At 43.2% G+C, this 23640-nt stretch overlaps 1 protein-coding gene across 1 annotated transcript; it reads right to left on the reverse strand.

Annotated features, from left to right (window-relative positions):
- Positions 1-4196: 4196 nt before the first annotated feature.
- On the reverse strand, positions 4197-8588 carry LOC132885513 (keratin, type II cytoskeletal 8-like). The gene is made up of 9 exons (XM_060920232.1): positions 7989-8588; positions 6627-6835; positions 6476-6536; positions 6283-6378; positions 6046-6210; positions 5823-5948; positions 5514-5734; positions 5373-5431; positions 4197-5280 (listed from the first exon to the last, which is right to left on the reverse strand). Exons 1-9 carry the CDS (start codon positions 8457-8459, stop codon positions 5084-5086), a joined length of 1605 nt encoding a protein of 534 aa, XP_060776215.1. The 5' UTR covers positions 8460-8588; the 3' UTR covers positions 4197-5083.
- Positions 8589-23640: the final 15052 nt, after the last annotated feature.

Raw genomic sequence — 23640 nt, forward strand, 5'->3', positions numbered from 1 at the left:
TCATGGTTGTCTTTTTGAATAACACCAACTAACTCCTGCAGCTATGTCCACTTACACCGATCAGGTGACGTGAATAACATTGATGATCTCATTCCAGTGGCACCTGTCAAGGTGTGGGATATATTAGGTAGCAAGATAACAGTCACTTCAGTTACTGCAGCACAAACTGATGAAAATGTTAATGCTGACACCTTTCTGTTTTAGCCAGCATTAACTGTTTCAGCAGTTTGTGCTACGGTAGCTCTTCTGTTCTATGGGATTGGACCATATGGGCTAGCCTTGGTGCCCATGTGAATCAATGAGCCTTTGACACCCATGACCCTGTCGCCGGTTCACCGGTTGTCCTTTGGATCCTTGGACCACTTTTTGTTTGGTATTCACCACTGCATACCAGGAACAACCCATAAGATGTGCCATTTAGGAGTGATAAGGAATTGGTCAGTTTTAGAAGCACACTATACACCTCTTCTCACCACAGTAACACACCCAGTATACGACCTGTAGCTCTGGAACCCTGCCCAGTTCATTTCCATCTCAAAAGGGAGATTTCTGGCAGCAAAGAAACATAAAAATCTGAGATTTGATTTCTGGACTATTGTGGACCTGAAAAGTTTCCTCTGGTTGTGAAACAGCCTGTTTAAAGGTAAAAGACATTTTAAATGAGGCAACGGTTTCTTTACAACAACCTTTGTTGTTGAAAAACATTCATTAAACCTCATTTTTGCCCATCCATAATTACAAACGGTGCAAAAGGTGTCTCATTCTCATCTCATTATCTCTAGCCGCTTTATCCTGTTCTACAGGGTCGCAGGCAAGCTGGAGCCTATCCCAGCTGACTACGGGCGAAAGGCGGGGTACACCCTGGACAAGTCGCCAGATCACCACAGGGCTGACACATAGACACAGACAACCATTCACACTCACATTCACACCTACGGTCAATTTAGAGTCACCAGTTAACCTAACCTGCATGTCTTTGGACTGTGGGGGAAACCGGAGCACCCGGAGGAAACCCACGCGGACACGGGGAGAACATGCAAACTCCACACAGAAAGGCCCTCGCCGGCCCCGGGGCTCGAACCCAGGACCTTCTTGCTGTGAGGCGACAGCGCTAACCACTACACCACCGTGCCTGCAAAAGGTGTGTATCTTTGAATATATTTTTCACATATTTTTCATTGAACTTTACAGATTGTGAAAAATGTCCATTTCAAATGCCCTGTTACCTTAAAACATTCAACCCAGTGATATCGTTTCATCACTAATTTCCTGAAGATTTCATTAAAGTAATTTAATTTTATTATATTTTGATTTTGGCTGATGAGGTCACATTAAACTTAAATCTGTTACCCAAACTATAGATAAATTATAAAAATTTCATTTATAATAATAATAATAATAATAATAATACCATTAGTCCATTAGTATGGATGCTAGTTGCTAGTAATGCTACTTATTTGTGAGCCAAATGCAACAAGGAAACTTTGTAAACATGCAAGATTTTGCCTGAAATGATTGATTAATGCATTTTTGAAACAGTTAACATAATTAAATACTGCATTAAAGCAAGTTTAACAAACTTAAAATGGTGTATACAAATTATATTAAACTATCAAGATTTTTTACCTTAATCTTATACAGTGTCTTGCAAAAGTATTCACCCCCTTGGTGTTTGTCCTGTTCTGTTGCATTACAAGCTGGAATTAAAATGGATTTTTGGAGGGTTAGCACCATTTGATTTACACAACATGCCGACCACTTTAAAGGTGTGAATTGTTGTTTTATTGTGACAAAAGCAATTGAGATGAAAAAAAACAGAAATCTGGAGTGTGCATTAGTATTCACCCCCTTTCATATGAAAACCCTAAATAAGAGCTGCTCCAACCAATTCACTTCATAAGTCACACAATTAGTTGATTAAGATCCGCCTGTGTGCAATCAAAGTGTCACATGATCTGTCACATGATGTCTGTATAAATCAACCTGTTCTGGAAGGACCCTGACTCTGCAACACGACTCAGCAAGCAACATGAGAACCAAGGAGCCTCCAAACAGGTCAGAGACAAAGTTGTGGAGAAGTATAGATCAGGGTCGGGTTATAAAAAATATCCCAAACTTTGAATATCCCACAGAGCTCCATTAAATCCATTATAGCAAAATGGAAAGAATATGCCATCACCACAAACCTGACAAGAAAAGGCCCCGCCCACCAAAACTCACAGACCAGGCAAGGAGGGCATTAATCAGAGATGCAACAAAGACACCAAATATAACACTGAAGGAGCTGCAAAGATCCACAGCGGAGACGGAAGTATCTGTCCATAGGACCACTTTAAGCTGTACATTCCACAGAGTGGGCGGGGCTTTATGGAAGCGTGGCCAGAAAAAAAGCCATTGCTTAAGAAAACATGTTTGGAGTTTGCCCAACAGCATGTGGCAGACTCCCCAAACATATGGAAGAAGATTCTCTGGTCAGATGAGACTAAAATTGATCTTTTTGGCCATCATGGGAAATGCTATGTGTGGCACAAACCCAGCACCCTGAGAACACCATTCCTACAGTGAAGCATGGTGGTGGCAGCATCATGCTGTGGGGATGTTTTTCATCTGCAGGGACAGGAAAGCTGGTCAGGACTGAAGGAAAGATGGATGGCACTAAATATAGGGCGATGCTGGAGGAAAACCTGTTTGAGTCAGACAGAGGTTTGAGACTGGGATGAAGGTTCACGTTCCAGCAGGACAATGACCCGAAACATACTGCTAAAGCTACACTGGAGTGGTTTAAAGGGAAACATTTAAATGTCTTGGAATGGCCTAATCAAAGCCCAGACCTCAATCCAATTGAGAATCTGTGGCATAACTTGAAGATTGCTGTACACCAACGCAACCCATCTAACTTGAAGGAGTTGGAGCAGTTTTGCCTTGAGGAATGGGCAAAAATCCGAGTGGCTCGATGTGCTAAACTAATAGAGACACACCCCAAGAGACTTGCAGCTGGAATTGCAGCAAAAGGTGGCTCTACAAAGTATTGACTTTGGGGGGTGAATACCTATGCACACTCCAGATTTCTGTTTTTCCATCTTAATTATTATTTGGGTCGCAAAAAAAAAACACCTTTAAAGTGGTCGGCATGTTGTGTAAATCAAATGTTGCTAACCCTCCAAAAATCCATTTTAATTCCAGCTTGTAATGCGACAAAACAGGACAAACACCAAGGGGGATGAATACTTTTGTAAGACACTGTACTGTACTGGTCAAAGCTAGGTGATATATTTTAAAATTGTGAGTTATTTTTTATTATAATTACAAGGTTTTCCTGATTATAGCCATTGTAAGAGATATGATTTTTTTTTTTAAATCACTTTACATTTCAAATTAAGAATACATTTCTGGAAGATCCTGAATGTGTGAAATGTTGAAGCATCAGTATTGCTGTTAACGTTGTGCCTGGATTGTATTTTAGTTGCTTATGAAACATTTGCTGAATAAAAATGAATTTTAAGCTTTAGTTTCAGATAGATGTTTTTATTTGTAAATTGAGGGTTTTTTTTTTTTTCATTTTATTAAAAAAAAATTGGGCAGCACGGTGGTGTAGTGGTTAGCACTGTCGCCTCACAGCAAGAAGGTCCTGGGTTCGAGCCCCGTGGCCGGCGAGGGCCTTTCTGTGCGGAGTTTGCATGTTCTCCCCGTGTCCGCGTGGGTTTCCTCCGGGTGCTCCGGTTTCCCCCACAGTCCAAAGACATGCAGGTTAGGTTAACTGGTGACTCTAAATTGAGCGTAGGTGTGAATGTGAGTGTGAATGGTTGTCTGTGTCTATGTGTCAGCCCTGTGATGACCTGGCGACTTGTCCAGGGTGTACCCCGCCTTTCGCCCGTAGTCAGCTGGGATAGGCTCCAGCTTGCCTGCGACCCTGTAGAACAGGATAAAGCGGCTACAGATAATGAGATGAGATGAGATGTTTAAAATTTCAGATCACTTTAAATGAAGGGAATAAAGTCATGCTCCATCAACAAGGTATCCAAAGATAGATTTGTATTACCATTACTTTTATATTTTAGTTTTGATGAAAAAACATCTACTAAATATTAAAATATTTAACTTTTATTTTCAAATATACATTTTTACCTGTAATTAGTTTATTTTCTATTGAAAAAAGTAGCATTGATCAGAAGAATAAAAAGCCACACACACAGTAATTATAGCTCTCAGATTTATTGCATTCAGGTTTTGATGATGTCACAACATCAAGTTACAAACAATAAACCTGGTCTTATCCTCTGCTTTTTGTTTGCATTTTTTTTGTCTGAGAAAAAAAGATGAAAACAGAACGGTGAGCGCCTGAGAGTGAGGGATTGAAATCCTCAATTGTACTCTAGAAGCAAAAAATTGAGCCTTTAAGGAAGCTAAAAGCTTGTTTAGTTGGTTTGTAATGTAAGTTAGCAAACAGCTGCCAAATTAGTGAGTGAAAAGGGAGACAGTGTGGAGAAGATCGTCATCAGGAACCATTAGGTGATGCAGTTTATGCCAAAACAGAGTCTTCTGCTCACAGTGTAATCTTATGCGTCCATCGTTAAAAATAGAGTGATTTTGTTTATCAGTGGAAGCAAGTTGGTTTGTAATGGCTGAAAATGTCTATCATGATGGGACACGTACTGAAAATCTCTCACATACTGTCACATTAACACTCGCAATCCTGTTCTACGTTTGGCTTCAGTGGCTTCGGTTTTAACACACAGCTGTGGTCTTTTTCATCTCGATCCCTATCTAGTCTTCCTTTACCCCAGAACATATCAGTGCAGAAAATAAAGAGCTTTCAGCAGGGTTAAAGAGAATCAAGCATTTCCCTTTACGTTCTTCTTGGTTTCCTTTTGGGCTACATTTAGATAACAATTCAGAGGAAGTGTCACTGATTAACATCTACACCCTAAAATTTCTTCCTAATCTTTTTATCTAATGTAAAAAAAAAAATAAAAAGTATTCAGAAAATGGTCGGATGGTTCAGGTTGGGCTTGTTGCTAGCATGTTAGCACCATTGATGTGTTGTTGATGAAGGCGCAGGGAAATGAAGATGGGAAGATTCTGCTTAGAAGCGCCTCTGGCTGACAGATGACACGGAGGTTTTGCTGATGCTTGAGCTTCCGCCATGGCCACCGCCAAAGCCACCGCCAAAGCCACCGCCAAAGCCACCGCCAAAGCCACCGCCACTGCCATAGCTAGCGCCACCACCGAATCCTGATTGCAGTCCGCCTCCATAGCCGTATCCACCACCACTGGACAGTGCTGTATAAGAGAGTTTCAAGACATTAGATCAACAGGAGAATAAACAAATGAATACAAGTAAACACTCCTGTGTGGAAGGTGAATTCACTTACAGCCACCTGAAGAGCTCTGCTGCACGTGGATGGTGGCAGTGGATCCACCAGAAGAGATTCTGCAGAGAAACATGATCAAGATGAGTTCACTTTCAAACCTCTAAACGTCAGACGAATCATAAAAGACCAACATGTGCTTACCTGGTCTCCTCTCCCTCCAGGAGTTTCCTGTAGGTGGCAATCTCGATGTCCAGAGCCAGTTTGACATTCATGAGCTCCTGGTACTCACGCACCTGCCTGGCCATATCCTGCTTAGCTCTCTGAAGAGCCTCCTCCAGGTCCTTGATGCGGTGCTTAGCATCCTTCACAGCCAGCTCACCACGCTCCTCTGCCTCAGCAATCTGGGCCTCCAGACTGGCACGCTGACAATGAAAAGGATGAGAGTTAAAATCAGGATCTTTGCTAACAACTGGAGTCCATTTAAGACAAATTAAGTTCCTTCAAAGCTACCTGTCCCTTGACGGCCTCGATCTCATTCTGCAGGCGGGCGATCAATCTGTTCAGCTCAGCAATCTCAGACTTGGTACTGCGCAGGTCATCACCATAACTGGTAGCGGAGGTCTGCAACTCCTCAAACTGAAACAGTCATTGAGAAACATACATTTTCCAAATCTAGGATTCTGGAAGTCATGAACAAGCAAAAAATGCTTCTCCTTCTTTGCAAATCACCGACCTTCTGTTTGTACCACCCCTCGGCCTCGGCACGGTTCTGGTTGGCAATTTCCTCGTACTGAGCACGGACTTCATTCACAATGGCGTCCATGTCCAGGGTCCTGCTGTTGTCCATCTCCACAACAACTGAGGTGTCCTTGATCTGAGACTGCAACTCGCGCAGCTCCTGCAAAGATTATTCTGGTCAGGTTTTTCTATAGACAACAACTAAAAAGTTTAAAGAATAAAAGTCACTTACAGCCTCATAGACCGCCCTGAGGAAGTTGATTTCATCCTGGAGAGCATCGACCTTGGCCTCAAGTTCAATCTTGTTCATGTAGGCTGCGTCAACATCCTGAGAAAATTGGCAGAGACATGCTTTCATTTTCATCCTTGGCTAAATACTGTCTTAAAATGTCGAATAAAAATTCAGTGCGAAAAAATTTCAGTACCTTCTTCAGGAGGACAAACTCGTTTTCAGCAGCGGCACGCTTGTTGATTTCGTCCTCATACCTGCAAAGAGAGAAGAAGAAGAACATAAGCATGGATAACTTTTGGAATATTCCCGCTGTTATCATGAACATCATCATGGTATGTTCTTACTTCTTCTTGAAGTCCTCAACGAGAATCTGCATGTTCTTCAGCTCTCCCTCCAGCTTGATCTTCTCGTTGCCCAGGCCATCCAGCTGTCTGCGCAGGTTAGCGATGTAGGCCTCAAACATGGCGTCAATGTTGGAGCGGGTGGTGGTCTGTTCCTGCAGGAGGTGCCACTTGGTCTCCAGCATTTTGTTCTGCTGCTCCAGGAAGCGCACCTATGAGGCAATGAGGAGGAAAAAAACCAGGTTTTAATTCTTTCATTTTTCTGAAAACTTTTACTAAAGCTGGGAAAAAATGTGAAGGCAATTTGTGATTGAATTGTGTTGCTCCTTTGAACTTCTCCCTCTTTTATGTTTCCTCCGGAATTATTGTGAGGAATCATAAATGGTCCGTGAGTCATCCCAACCATGAATGTTTCCGCAGGGTGGGGTGAAGGAGAAGGAGGGAGAGGAAGGGATTGCAAAAGACTAGACTAACAGGGTGTGTCCATGAGACATGAACTGTGATCTCCTGAAGGGAGGGAGAATAAAAAAAAAAAAAAGCCCTCATTGCCTGGGGCTACGCCTAGACCTGCATCGCTGCACAGATGGAACCACTGATCAGACAGGCAGGTTTACCGACCACACCCTCATCCAGGAAGATGGTGTATCATGCAGTAATGTGATACACACCCTGTCCGTGTCACCTGACTTCTTAAAAGCTCATCGTGAGGTGTTAAAAGAAAGCAGGGTTCAATAAATATCATCTGCTTCACATTCCATTTAGACTTCACATGCAATTGTAACAAGCTTTGCTCTGTGTGTGTGTGTGTGTGTGTGTGTGTGTGTGCGTGTGTGTGCGTGTGTACGCATGCATGTGCCCCTGTGTGTAGGTGTGTAATGTCTACAACCCAGATATTTCCTGCGAGTCACACTGTTTCCCACAACCACATAAAATACAGGTGTGTGTGTGTGTGTGTGCTGACTTTGTGCTCGTCAGATTTTTAGGTGTGTCCTCCATCCTCACTCTCTCTGTTTGGCTAGTTAACAAACAAAAATCCTTCACACACACACACACACACACTTCTGTAGTGTTGATTTATAACCTACAACTGAGTGTTGAAATTTTATCTCAGTGGGTTATTGGTTCAATGCTGCAACAAACCTGGACATGATTGGCTGTTCTTTTTTTTTTTTTTACAGCTGGCAGGTAAAAATAACCACAAGCCCTTCCTGGTGACACGTCAGAGTGCAAAGAAGGACAGAATAAATTGTTGGAGGAATAGTGACGATATTTCTATGGTTCAGTAAAGTTGTAAAATGCATAAAAAAAAAAAACTCAATAGTAAAATTTTAAAGAAGATGAAGGTTGAGGCTGAGCGAGTCTTACCTTGTCGATGAAAGAAGCGAAGCGGTTGTTGAGGGTCTTGATCTGGTCTTTCTCCTGGAGGCGGACAGCCTGGATGTTGGGGTCAATCTCCAGATTGAGTGGCTGCAGCAGGCTCTGGTTCACCGTCACAGCGGTGATAGAAGGTGGGATCATGGCACCTGCACCGAAGCCACCGCCGATGCTGCTACTGTAGCCACCACCATAGCCACCACCATAGCCACCACCATAGCCACCACCATAGCCACCACTAAAGCCACCACCGATGCTACCACCGCCAAAGCCCAGTGCTCCACCACCTCCACTGACGCTGCTGCTGCTGAAGCTGTAGCCGCCACCACCGCCACCACTGCCGTACGCAGAGCCGACACCAGAGCGACGTACGCTTGACACAATTTGCGTTCGGCTGGAGCCAACTGGGACATTATAGGCCGACTGGCTGTAGGTTTTCTTCGTAGTTTTAAAAGATGCCATGGTGTCTGGTAGTGGAGGAGTGAGATAGAGAAAGTGCTCACGAGCTTGCAGAAGAGCTGAGTGGAGGAGCAGGAGAAGGTCACTCACAAAGGAGAGTTGAAGTCCCTCTGTGTGCTGCTCTGCTGCTGGACTCTTCCTTTTAAGCGATCACACCGCCTGCTGGAAGGGCGGCCTGTTCTCAGACACACCCTACCTATCAAACAGGTATAGAGTGAGAGTGGAAAGATAAGAAGAGCTACACCCTGCCTCAGGCCTCGCTGCAAGCACAGGCACAGTGAAACACACAGGACAAGCAGAGAAGCAGGATTCCACTTGTACTTTTTAGCATGTAAAAAAAGGAGGAAAAAAAGGAATGCAGCTGTAAACACATGCCAGTGGGTGGTGCTGCGTCTGTGAGTCTGGTTGGTTGGATGAAAGTCAGAGAAAAAGCAGGAGAGTATGAGTTCACCCTTTACTCTGCTCAGTAGGGTGTGGCAGTGCAGTGCAGCACTCTTCTTACACTTATGAATAACTTTTTTCCATGAGCTCGAGCCGCTGTCGAGTGACTGCAGAAACGCTGTAGAAATGCTAAAATGTTTCCAGACACACTGCTTCCTTTAACACTTGGTTTAACCTGCATGAAATATCAGCAAGATGTGAAATTTGCATTAAAGCAGAGAAATAGAAAAAAAGTTGCATTATTATTATTGTTGTTGTTGTTGTTCTTGCATTCTATCCTGAACAAAATCTTTTGTGCACAAGCGGTGAAATTTGCTTGTGATCAAAAGATCTATCATCTTTTATTGACTGTACTGATATTTACACACACACACACACATATAGTGGTGCTTGAAAGTTTGTGAACCCTTTAGAATTTTCTATATTTCTGCAATAATATGGCCTAAAACATCATCAGATTTTCACACAAGTCCTAAAAGTAGACAAACAGAACCCAGTTAAACAAATGAGACAAAAATATTATACTCGGTCATTTATTTATTGAGGAAAATGATCCAATATTACATATCTGTGAGTGGCAAAAACTGTGGATTAGCAGTTAATTTGAAGGTGAAATTAGAGTCAGGTGTTTTCAGTCAATGGGATGACAATCAGGTGTGAGTGGGCACCCTGTTTTATTTAAAGAACAGGGATCTATCAAAGTCTGATCTTCACAACACAGGTGTGACCGGGTGTAATATTGATGATTTTTGTTTATTCCAACGCACATAAACCCATTTATTGATATACACACATACTCCCTCCCAGTGGGGGGAGCACTGATGTTTAAGTGGAGCTTGGACTCCTAGATCGTGAGTGGAAGCCACAAGTAGGGGAAGGGATAAAGGGACTAAGGGAAAGGAGAACAGTTAGGCCCTTTTGGATGGAGCGTGTGGGGAGTTGTTCTGCTGGCAGCCTAAGGCTAATTTCAGGCCAAGCTAACTCCTGGCATAGCTCATATGTGTAGCTCCTTGGTCACTGGGTGTGTTTTGACTGCAAAGCGACAAACATTTAAGTGAACCTGTACTCAACCGGCGCCTCACCGCGAGGGAATAACTGAGAGAATCAGGGACAGGCTCGCGTATTGGCCTTTGTAAACATCACGCCATCAAGGAGTAGCCTCGTAGGACCACCAGCATACCAGGTAGCTGCCATTGTCTTGTTGTCCCTAGCCTCGTTATGTTTGCTAGGCTGCTATGACAAACAATTATCAATGCTCATGTTCTGGAATGGTTACATTTTAATAACAGGAGCGGCGTCTGCGTGCGCAGATTGGTGGGCTCGCCATTTTCCCGCGGACTCACACCTAGGACCTACTGTGGCAGGTAGCTAACGTCCATATTATTGTTAAATTAACTGGGGGGAAGACTCGGGTTGAGGGTGCCTAGCGGATTTAACTGGTTGATGAGTAATTTCTCACACTCCATCTTTCTGTCCACACACATATGCAAACAATGGGTATGTAACATTCATGGGAGAGTAAGGCCGAATCCCATTTCACCCCTTGGACCAACCCCTTAGCCCTTCCCCTCCATTTTGCGCGTTCACGTGAAGGGGTAGGGGTATCCCAATCCCAGTTAACGCGGAGGGGTAGGGGAAGGGGTAGGGCTTCTGTACCCCTCCAAACGGAGATTTTCCTGGAGCTGACTCCGAACGAAGGGGTTTGAGTGATTTCCCACAATGCCATGCGGATTTCAGCGAGATTTCATGCGGATTTCAGAAAGATGGCGGTTCCCGCGGCGAAAGATTGTCATAAATGTATTTTCTCCATTATTTACGTGTTTTAAGTTGTTATCCAGAGGAAACACGCCGCTTGATTCGCTTTCGAGCTGAGAATGAGCAGCGATTTCTGAAATCCAAGCTGCTGCTAAAAAGCTTTGGGAGTGAGTATTGTTTTCGGTTGCTTTACTGCGTACGTTTTGTTCTGTTATTCTCGCTTTTATTGTTTACATGAGTGTTCTGACACCTCATTCTGTCGGATGTGGTGCACGAAGCGCCAAAGATATCCCATTCAGTGGTGTTAGTTAACAAATCACACCCTGCCAGCAGAGATTTCTGCCTCTGGCTCTGACTGTAGCGGCTGGTCGCAGCCAATGACGCGTCGCGTTTTGCTAACGTAAACGCTGACGGAGGTACGCGATGACGTATGCGATCGTTGAAGGGCTATCCCAATACGTAAGGGTTGAATTTCAAGCCCTATCCCTTGTAGCTCAGTTTCAAGGGGAAGGGCCAAGGGGAAGGCGGAGGGGAAGGGGGAGGGGGAGGGGTAGAAATTAGAATTGGGATTGGGCCTAAGAGTGGGAATGGGATTTGTGTAGCTAGAAATGTGATTTTAAATTTAATGTGTTTGTACTTATGTATATTTTTGGTATGTTTCAGTGGCTCAGTGCTCAGGGGGTGGTTGTGCCGCTTTCTCTCCCTCCTGTATAAACCTCCAAGCCGTTAGTGTATTAAAATTGAGTTAGGGCCAGATTTATTTTGATTTTATGTTTGTTTTATTTCGTTTTACTGAGGCCATAGTTCAGCATATGGTGTCTGTGTCAACTGGCTTGAAGCTACTTACAGCAGGGTTTATCATCGGTTTTCATTAGGTATTGCGGTGTGCGTAAGACGTGTGCTCGATTTGTTGTGGCTCATTTCGTGTACTACAAGCCATTTTAACTATTGTTTGCCGTGAGGTTTTCACGTGTGATTGCGGTGCCTTTCTTATAGATGTGTGATAGCTATACCTGCTGTGGGTCTAGATTCTCAAAGCCATTGACACAGTACTGTGGCCTAGTCAGCCTCAAGTTAATTGTGTTTTTTTTTTATATTATGTATTGGTTTTGCCTTCATTATAGGGGGCGATAGTGAAGTTTTGTGCAATTTCCTTTCTTTATATATTTATTGAAATCGAAATAACAAAGAGAGAAAAAGAGACAAAACGACATTTTCCTCTATTGAAGAAAAATAAACAAAATATATTTTTTCTACTCCATCTCACTTGTACTCTGGATCCTTTTGAACATTGTTGGGGAACCTTTGGTGAATTTAACATCCTTCACCATATTACACATGTTTGTGGAAGTCTATCATGGCACAAAAAAAGGAGATTTCTGAGGACCTCCAGAAAAACCATTGTTGGTGCTCATCAGGCTGGAAAAGGTTACAAAACCATCTCTAAAGAGTTTGGACTCCACCAATCCACAGTCAGACAGATTGTGTACAAATGGAGGAAATTCAAGACCATTGTTACCCTCCCCAGGAGTGGTTGACCAACAAAGATCACTCCAAGAGCAAGGCGTGTAATAGTCGGCAAGATCACAAAGGACCCCAGGGTAACTTCTAAGCAACTGAAGGCCTCTCTCACATTGGCTAATGTTAATGTTCATGAGTCCACCATCAGGAGAACACTGAACAACAATGGTGTGCATGACAGGGTTGCAAAGCCACTGCTCTCCAAAAAGAACATTGCTGCTGATCTGCAGTTTGCTAAAGATCATGTAGACAAGCCAGAAGGCTATTGGAAAAATGTTTTCTGGATGGATGAGACCAAAATAGAACTTTTTGGTTTAAATGAGAAGTGTTATGTTGGGAGAAAGGAAAACACTGCATTCCAGCATAAGAACCTTATCCCATCTGTGAAACATGGTGGTGGTAGTATCATGGTTTGGGCCTGTTTTGCTGCATCTGGGCCAGGACGGCTTGCCATCATTGATGGAACAATGAATTCTGAATTATACCAGCAAATTCTAAAGGAAAATGTCAGGACATCTGTCCATGAACTGAATCTCAAGAGAAGGTGGTTCATGCAGTAAGACAACAACCCTAAGCACACAAGTCGTTCTGCCAAAGAATGGTTAAAGAAGGATAAAGTTAATATTTTGGAATGGCCAAGTCAAAGTCCTGACCTTAATCCAATGGAAATGTTGTGGAAGGACCTGAAGCGAGCAGTTCACGTGAGGAAACCCACCAACATCCCAGAGTTGAAGCTGTTCTGTACGGAGGAATGGGCTAAAGTTCCTCCAAGCCGGTTTGCAGGACTGATCAACAATTACCGCAAACGTTTAGTTGCAGTTATTGCTGCACAAGGGGGTCACACCAGATACTGAAAGCCACTTTTCACTTACTTTTGCCACTCACAGATATGTAATATTGGATCATTTTCCTCAATAAATAAATGACCAAGTATAATATTTTTGTCTCATTTGTTTAACTGGGTTCTTTTTATCTACTTTCAGGACTTGTGTGAAAATCTGATGATGTTTTAGGTCATATTTATGCAGAAATATAGAAAATTCTAAAGGGTCCACAAACTTCCAAGCACCACTGGGTAAGTCAAAAAGTTCTAAGACAATGTTATAATTTCAAAAGGTGTGAAAGACATCCCCCAGAATCCTACAAAGAAGGAATTCTCCGATGGAAACACCGCTTGCAGAAGTGTTTAGACTTAAATGGAGGACATGTAGAGAAATAGCTTTGTTATTTTCATAAATAAAGATTTTTTTCAATTTGTCTTAGAAATTTTTGACTTACCCTTGTGTGTGTATATAAATATATATATAAACTTTAGTCATCTTAAAATAATGAAAATCAATGTTTCCATACAAACTGCTTCATTTTATGTTTTCGGACCCGACACACTGAAGCACTTTGATACTGTTTGAAATATGAATGTACTTTAAAATCTTTATCAAATTAGACAAAAAAAACCTTGCACGATATTTTTTTTTTGCATTGCAACTGTTTTCCATCAGCTTGTATTTACTGTACTGTTATTTGCTGTTTTTATTGATTTTGCATTAAAAATGACACATTTCATGTGTTTTTTTTTCCACAATATTTATGTTCAATGTATGGTGTAAAAATGTGAAATGTGTTAAATGTGCATCCGAAAAGTTTCCGTTTCCAGTTGAGAGTACGCTGTGCGCATTTTGGCTGCCACTTCTCAACAGAGCTTTTTATTTTTATTTTTCCCCCCTTTGTTTTTCTTTTTGTGTTTGTACAGTTTGATGTTTTTCTTTGAGTGTTTTGTCCGCCGGTTATGGCATGGCTCCGGACCCATTTTTGGGCGTCGGTTCCCTTCAGGCCTTGGTCCACTGTGGGTGATGCCTGTGCTCCTCGCTATGGACTGCAATGAGCTTGTTGCTCTTTTTAACATCGGGGTTGTCCAGTGCTCTGTGTGGCAGTGCTTCTGTGCTTGCTTTGTGGATTCATGGCGCAGTGTTCTGAGTGATGTTGCCCAGTGGCGTTGCGGTGGCTGTGCAGGTGGTGTGGGATTTATCTTTGTGCACCTTTTGGTGGGACTGTGAGTAGCTACGCCACTGGAATTACATCCTGATCCTCTTTGGTGGACTTTTTTTTCCTCTCTAATTGTAAAGCAACCTTAGGTGTGAGAAAAGCACTATATAAATTTATCTTATCTCATCTCATTATCTCTAGCAGCTTTATCCTGTTCTACAGGGTCACAGACAAGCTGGAGCCTATCCCAGCTGACTACGGGTGAAAGGCGGGGTACACTCTGGACAAGTCGCCAGGTCATCACAGGGCTGACACATAGACACAGACAACCATTCACACTCACATTCACACCTACGGTCAATTTAGAGTCACCAGTTAACCTAACCTGCATGTCTTTGGACTGTGGGGGAAACCAGAGCACCCGGAGGAAACCCACGCGGACACGGGGAGAACATGCAAACTCCACACAGAAAGGCCCTTGCCGGCCACGGGGCTCGAACCCGGACTTTCTTGCTGTGAGGCGACAGCGCTAATCACTACACCACCATGCCGCCACTATATAAATTATTATTATTATTATTTTTTTTTTTATGCCTGTCGTGTGATCACTACATAATAAAAAACAAATGTTTCCAGGCAAAACAAACCTCACCCGGCAGCACTTATTTTATACTGATATGTTGATAATGGTAATATTTTTCAGTCAAGTCAAGTCAACTTTATTGTCAAATATGCTATACATGCTCGACATACAGCACAGATGAAATTTCAATCCTCTCTGACCCATGGTGCAAACAGACAATGCAATAAATAAAAAATAGAATAACTGAAATGAACAATATAAACAGTATAAATCAGAATCAAAATCACTTTTATTGCCAGGTATGTGAACACACATGAGGAATTTGACTCCGGTTTCACTTAGCTCTCTTAGTACAAACAGATAAAAAAAAAGCATAGACAAAAAAAAAGCTATGTACGTGTAGAAGGGTAAATATATGTATAGACAAGTGTATATATATATTTTAGCTGTTCATCACAGAGACAGCCTGAGGGAAAAAACAGTTCTTGTGTCTGGTTGTTTTTGTGTACAGTGATCTGTAGCGGGGCGGCACGGTGGTGTAGTGGTTAGCGCTGTCGCCTCACAGCAAGAAGGTCTGGGTTCAAGCCCCATGGCCGGCGAGGGCCTTTCTGTGTGGAGTTTGCATCTTGTCCGCGTGGGTTTCCTCCGGGTACTCCGGTTTCCCCCACAGTCCAAAGACATGCAGGTTAGGTTAACTGGTGACTCTAGTGAGAAATAGACTTGCTGATCCACACCACCCGGATCTACAGTGATGACATAGGGATGTCATTCGGACTGGACAAGTGTGGCTGGATGGTCTCAAAGAGAGGCAAGATGATCCGGACTGAGGGGATTGACCTACCAGAGGGCAACATAGGTGATATCCAAGACAGCTACAAGTACCTTGGCATCCCACAGGCTAATGGAAACCATGAAGAGGCCACAAGGAAGTCAACCACAGCCAAATACCTCCAGAGAGTAAGGCAGGTCCTGAAAAGTCAGCTGAATGGTAAGAACAAGGTCTGAGCCATCAACATGTACGCACTACCAGTCATCAGATACCCCGCTGGTATCATAAACTGGCCAAAGGAGGAGATAGAAGCCACAGATATCAAGACTAGAAAGCTCCTCACCATGCATGGAGGGTTCCACCCCAAGTCCAGCACCCTGAGACTATACACTAAGCGGAAAGAGGGAGGCCGAGGGCTAGTGAGCATCAAGACCATGGTCCAGGATGAAACATCGAAAATCTGAGAATACATCAGAAAGATGGCCCCAAAGGATGAACTGCTAAGTGAATGTCTCAGGCAGCAGAACCCTGATGAGAGTGCAGAGGAGGAGGAGGAACAGACAACCTGGAGGGACAAACCCCTACATGGCATGTACCACCGTCAGATAGAGGAAGTGGCTGATATCAAGAAATCCTACCAGTGGCTGGATAATGCAGGACTGACAGACAGCACAGAGACACTAATCATGGCAGCACAAGAACAGGCCATAAGCACAACAGCCATAGAGGCCAGGATCTACCAGAGTAGATCAGACCCAAGATGCAGACTGTGCAAAGAAGCCCCTGAAACAGTCCAGCACATAGTAGCAGGGTGTAAGATGCTAGCTGGATCAGCGTGCATGGAGAGGCACAACCAAGTGGCTGGGATAGTATACAGAAACATCTGCAACCAGTATGGAATAGAAGTACCCAAGTCCCAATGGGCCATACCACAGAAGGTGGCTGAGAACAACAGGGCCAAGGTTCTGTGGGACTTCAGCTTCCAGACTGACAAACAGATCCTGGCTAACCAACCGGACATAGTGGTGGTGGACAAAGAGCAGAAGAGGGTGGTGGTGATAGATGTGGCGATCCCAGCTGATGCCAACATCAGGAAGAAGGAACATGAGAAACTTGAGAAGTATCAAGGGTTGAAAGAGCAGCTGGAACGGATGTGGAAGGTCAAGGGTTGCGTGGTCCCCGTGGTAGTGGGGGCACTTGGGGCAGTAACCCCCAAACTGGGAGAGTGGCTCCAGCAAATCCCAGGAACAACATCTGAAGCCTCAGTCCAGAAGAGCGCAGTCCTAGGAACATCGAAGATACTGCGCAGAACCCTCAAACTCCCAGGCCTCTGGTAGAGGACCCGAGCTTGAGGATGACATGGATACCACCCCCACCCCCCGCCGGGGGTGAGAAGGAGATTTTTTTCATCTCATCTCATTATCTGTAGCCGCTTTATCCTGTTCTACAGGGTTGCAGGCAAGATGGAGCCTATCCCAGCTGACTATGGGTGAAAGGCGGGGTACACCCTGAACAAGTCATCAGGTCATCACAGGGCTGACACATAGACACAGACAACCATTCACACTTACATTCACACCTACGCTCAATTTAGAGTCACCAGTTAACCTAACTTGCATGTCTTTGGGGGAAACCGGAGCACCTGGAGGAAACCCATGTGGACACGGGGAGAACATGCAAACTCCGTACAGAAAGGCCCTCTCCGGCCACGGGGCTCGAACCCGGACCTTCTTGTTGTGAGGCGACAGCGCTAACCACTACACCACCGTGCTGCCCTATATATATATATATATATATATATATATATATATATATATATATATACACACACACACACTATATACAATCATCAGCTGTCAGGTTATAGTACTTTGAAAATCCATGTCCTTGAGTTTGACATTTCAAAGTCATTCAAGGTCAAAGGTCATGGTGGCAACTGAAAGCCCATATGGGACTTCTTATATGTTAATAATGGTAAACATCTGGCTATCATAAATCATTTTAAAATTATATCCCTTTGAAAACCCATGGCCTTCAGTTTGACCTTTCAAGGTCACTCAAGATCAAAGATCATCGTGCCAAATGAAAGCCCATATGGCACTTCCTATAAGTTGATAATGGTAAATGTCTGTCTACCATCAACCATTTTCAAGTAACAGCCCACTGAAAATCCATGACCTTGAGTTTGACCTTTCAAGGTCACTCAAGGTCAAAGATCATGGTGCCAAATGAAAAGCCATATGGGAGTTCCTATATGCTCATAGTACAACCTGATTCCAAAAAAAGTTGGGACAAAGTACAAATTGTAAATAAAAATGGAATGCAATAATTTACAAACCTCAAAAACTGATATTGTATTCACAATAGAACATAGACAACATATCAAATGTCAAAAATGAGACATTTTGAAATTTCATGCCAAATATTGGCTCATTTGAAATTTCATGACAGCAACACATCTCAAAAAAGTTGGGACAGGGGCAATAAGAGGCTGGAAAAGTTAAAGGTACAAAAAAGGAACAGCTGGAGGACCAAATTGCAACTCATTAGGTCAATTGGCAATAGGTCATTAACATGACTGGGTATAAAAAGAGCATCTTGGAGTGGCAGCGGCTCTCAGAAGTAAAGATGGGAAGAGGATCACCAATCCCCCTAATTCTGTGCCGACAAATAGTAGAGCAATATCAGAAAGGAGTTTGACAGTGTTAAATTGCAAAGAGTTTGAACATATCATCATCTACAGTGCATAATATCATCAAAAGATTCAGAGAATCTGGAAGAATCTCTGTGCGTAAGGGTCAAGGCCGGAAAACCATACTGGGTGCCCGTGATCTTCGGGCCCTTAGACGGCACTGCATCACATACAGGCATGCTTCTGTATTGAAAATCACAAAATGGGCTCAGGAATATTTCCAGAGAACATTATCTGTGAACACAATTCACCGTGCCATCCGCCGTTGCCAGCTAAAACTCTATAGTTCAAAGAAGAAGCCGTATCTAAACATGATCCAGAAGCGCAGACGTCTTCTCTGGGCCAAGGCTCATTTAAAATGGACTGTGGCAAAGTGGGAAACTGTTCTGTGGTCAGACGAATCAAAATTTGAAGTTCTTTATGGAAATCAGGGACGCCGTGTCATTCGGACTAAAGAGGAGAAGGACGACCCGAGTTGTTATCAGCGCTCAGTTCAGAAGCCTGCGTCTCTGATGGTATGGGGTTGCATTAGTGTGTGTGGCAATGGGCAGCTTACACATCTGGAAAGACTCCATCAATGCTGAAAGGTATATCCAGGTTCTAGAGCAACATATGCTCCCATCCAGACGACGTCTCTTTCAGGGAAGACCTTGCATTTTCCAACATGACAATGCCAAACCACATACTGCATCAATTACAGCATCATGGCTGCGTAGAAGAAGGGTCCGGGTACTGAACTGGCCAGCCTGCAGTCCAGATCTTTCACCCAGAGAAAACATTTGGCGCATCATAAAACAGAAGATATGACAAAAAAGACCTAAGACTGTTGAACAACTAGAATCCTATATTAGACAAGAATGGGTTAACATTCCTATCCCTAAACTTGAGCAACTTGTCTCCTCAGTCCCCAGACGTTTACAGACTGTTGTAAAGAGAAAAGGGGATGTCTCACAGTGGTAAACATGGCCTTGTCCCAACTTTTTTGAGATGTGTTGTTGTCATGAAATTTTAAATCACCTAATTTTTCTCTTTAAATGATACATTTTCTCAGTTTAAACATTTGATATGTCATCTATGTTCTATTCTGAATAAAATATTTTGAAACTTCCACATCATTGCATTCCATTTTTATTTATAATTTGTACTTTGTCCCAACTTTTTTGGAATCGGGGTTGTAGTAAACATCTGTCTATCGGTAATCATTTTTGAGTTATAATGGAAAATATGTTATTTTGACCGGAAGGTTGACCTTTCCGGTGACTTTGACCTTCACCTTGATCTGATTACCCCCAAAATTTAATTACGTAATCTACAGACCATTGTCCACCTACCCAGAAAATTTGAAGTCAATCGGTGCAACTGTCTAGATGCTAGATTGTTAACAGGCAGACACACAAACAAACAAACAAACCGCATTGATTACAATACCTCGCCCCACTTACTCCATCGCAGGCGAGCTAAATATAAATAACTTATAAAACTTTAGAGCCCTTCTTAAAGTGATAGTGGGATTACAAAGTTACAATATGAAATATAAATTTTGTGTGAGTGTTAGTGTTAAATGGACAAGCACACTTTTCTGCACAATAAAAACACTGTTACAGTATTTTTAATGCATTTCTTTTAATGCACTTAGAATGGATTAGGAAGTGTAGAAGGCTCTCTCTCTTTCTGTGTGTGTGTGTTTATATACTACTGAGGACCAAATGTCCCCACAAGGATAGTAAAATCTGACAATTTTGACCTTGTGGGGACGTTTGCATGGGCCTCACAAGGAAATTGCTGTTGTTGTGTTTAAAATAAAAAAAAATAGAGCCAAAAAATTTCCTTTTCATTACTGAGGTTAAGATTAGGGTGAGGTTCAGATGCAGGCACAGCATTAATTAACTGCAATAATAATTATGTCAATGGAAGATCCTCACAAGGATAGTGAAACAAATGTGTGTGTGTGTGTGTGTGTGTGTGTGTGTGTTGATGCAGTTTGTTAGATATTAAAGGGGCTAATAAACCCACAGCGGCATGGTGGTGTAACGGCACTGTCACCTCACAGCAAAAAGGTCCTGGGTTTGAGACCAGTGGCCGACGAGGGCCTTTCTGTGTGAAGAAAAAGAATAACTTTATTCATCACATGCTTGTGAAATTCCTCTCTGCATTTAACCCATCTGAAACAGTGAACACACACATGCGTACACACACACCCAGAGCAGTGGGCAGCCATGCTAACAGCACCTGGGGAGCAGTTGGGAGTTCGGTGCCTCGCTCAAGGGCACCTCAGCCCAAGGCCGTCACATATTAACCTAACCGCATGTCTTTGGACTGTGGGAGAAACCGGAGCACCCGGAGGAAGCCCACGCAGACACGGGGAGAACATGCAAACTCCACACAGAAAGGCCCCCGCTGGCTGCTGGGCTCAAACCCAGAACCTTCTTGCTGTGAGGCGACTGTGCAGCCCAGTGGAGTGCGCATGTTCTGGAGTTTGCCATGGAGTTTGTATGTTCTCCCTGTGTCGGCGTGGGTTTCCTCCGGGTGCTCCGGTTTCCCCCACAGTCCAAAGACATGCAGTTAGGTTAATTGGTGGCTCTAAATTGACCGTAGGTGTGAATGTGAGTGTGAATGGTTGTGTGTCTCTGTGTGTCAGCCCTGCGATGATCTGGTGACTTGTCCAGGGTGTACCCCGCCTTTTGCCCATAGTCAGCTGGGATAGGCTTCAACTCGCCCACAACCCTGCACAGGATAAGCAGCTACAGATAATGGATAGACGAATAATAAACATACAGTCCCTCAAAACTCACATACAGTTTCTCATATGTGATTATGTGGGTGATCTTTAATTACATAGGGAAGCCATGGCCTAATGATTAGAGAAGCAGATTTGGGATCAAAAGGTTGCTGGTGGAATTCTCTGGAGTGCCCTTGAGCAAAGTACCTCACCCTTAACTCCTCCCCAGGCTGCTCTGGGTATGCTGTATGTTGCTCTGGATAAGAACATCTGCTAAATGCCTGTAATGTACATGTGAAAACTATGAAAATTAATTAATCTTTGGACATATGGATCTATTGTGAAATTTCTTCATCCCTCCATTTTGCACTTTTTCATCCAAGCTCTTCAGGAACATCATGGGGGGTTACAGCAGCCTCAGGACACTTCTGTAGGACAGTGTATTGACTTGCACATGTCTCAGTTTTGAGACTGAGTGGTGTTGCTAAATATAGTGTTGGTCTCAACTGAGAGTTTGTAAAAAAATAGTGTTTGTGCTGTCTTTATTTGGTATACACAGTATTTGTCAAAAAGTAATTTCTTCTAGAAAACAGATGAATTATTGGTGCAATGCATGAATGAAACCAGCTAGTTGACTTGGCCTCAAAAAGGATTTCATGGCTTTCAGTATAATCTTGGTGTGGTCTTGCTTTCATTTGGACTTGGCCTCGACCTGCTAAAGACTTGATCTTAGCCAGTCCTGATTTGAACCCTTGCTCTGAGGATACCTATGACCCTGTGGTGTGAATTCAGCACAATCTGACTTTCTGAGTGAGCTTTTTTCATGTATGTAGAAGAGGGTTGATAGCGCTGTCCTTGTGGCACAGCATGAGCAGCAGTTTGTAAAAATCTCATGTGAACATAAACGCATACATTTTACATGTGACTCATGTCACCTTTCTGTAAGGTGTGTTCCACTAGTGGGCGTAGTTACTTGTGTGTTATTACTAAAGACTAAATGAAGAGCAAACTTTCTCTCATGATGTCAGTAAAGAGATGAAAAGTCTGAAATGAGAGATGATGAGTCACTTTTAATGCTTGCATTGTGAAATGTGTGTGTGGTGGTGAACGTGTTTGTATCGAGTCTCCTCTTGCTCCTCTTGGATGAGACATTTTACTCTATGATGAGTAAACACAGAGTACAAGCTGAAGCTGCGAGTTTCGACTAGCTCCTCAGGTCAGTGTGGCGAGAGAGCGAGAGAGCAGTAAGATCATCATCATTACCTGCGCTTCTGCACAGACGCTCCTGTCTGAGAGCAAGGTTACACCTTTACAGTGAAGACAATAAGAATTAAAATCACAACTGTAGGTGGGGGTTGAGTTATTCATCACATGAATAACATGCGCTCACATGTCAACTCAAAAACATATACGTGATGAAATATTAACATGCAAAAAAAATGCATTACAAGTCTACATGCATGAATATTTTCTTAATACTGGTTGTAGATGAGGGGCGGCACGGTGGTGTAGTGGTTAGCACTGTCACCTCACAGCAAGAAGGTCTTGGGTTTGAGCCCAGCAGCCGGCAAGGGCCTTTCTGTGTGGAGTTTGCTTGTTCTCCCTATGTCTGTGTGGGTTTCCTCTGGGTGCTCTGGTTTCCCCCACAATCCAAAGACATGCAGGTTAGGTTAACTGGTGCCTCTAAATTGACCGTAGGTGTGAATGGTTGTTTGTCTGTATGTGTCAGCCCTGCGATGATCTGGTGACTTGTCCAGGGTGTACTCTGACTCTTGCCCATAGTCAGCTGGGATAGGTTCCAGCTTACCTGTGACCCTGCAGAACAGGATAAGTGGCTACAGATAATGGATGGATGGATGTTTGTACATGCAAATTCCAAAAATCTGTGTGTATGTGCTTTTGGGTGTTTCATGCCCATGTGCTTGAATGTTTGTGAACCCTTTAGAATTTTCTATATTTCTGCATAAATATGACCTAAAATGTCATCAGATTTTCACACAAGTCCTAAAAGTAGATAAAGAGAACCCAGTTAAACAAATGAGACAACAAATATTATACTTGGTCATTTATTTATTTATTGAGGAAAATGATCCAACATTACATATCTGTGAGTGGCAAAAGTATGTGAACCTCTAGGATTAGCAGTTAATTTGAAGGTGAAATTACTGTAGAGTCGGGTGTTATCAATCAATGGGATGACAATCAGGTGTGAGTGGGCACCCTGTTTTATTTAAAGAACACAGTCAGACAGATTGTGTACAAATGGAGGAAATTCAAGACCATTGTTACCCTCCCCAGGAGTGGTTGACCAATGAAGATCACTCCAAGAGCAAGGCATGTAATCATCAGCGAGGTCACAAAGGACCCCAGGGTAACTTCTAAGCAACTGAAGGCCTCTCTCACATTGGCTAATGTTAATGTTCATGAGTCCACCATCAGGAGAACACTGAACAACAATGGTGTGCATGGCAGGGTTGCGAGGAGAAAGCCACTGCTCTCTAAAAAGAGCATTGCTGCTCATCTGCAGTTTGCTAAAGATCACATGGACAAGCCAGAAGGCTATTGGAAAAATGTTTTGTGGACAGATGAGACCAAAATAGAACTTTTTGGTTTAAATGAGAAGCGTTATGTTTGGAGAAAGGAAAACACTGCATTCCAGCATAAGAACCTTATCCCATCTGTGAAACATGGTGGTGGTGGTAGTATCATGGTTTGGGCCTG

The sequence above is a fragment of the Neoarius graeffei genome, chromosome 4, assembly GCF_027579695.1.
Source record: "Neoarius graeffei isolate fNeoGra1 chromosome 4, fNeoGra1.pri, whole genome shotgun sequence".
NCBI classification, from domain to species: domain Eukaryota; kingdom Metazoa; phylum Chordata; class Actinopteri; order Siluriformes; family Ariidae; genus Neoarius; species Neoarius graeffei.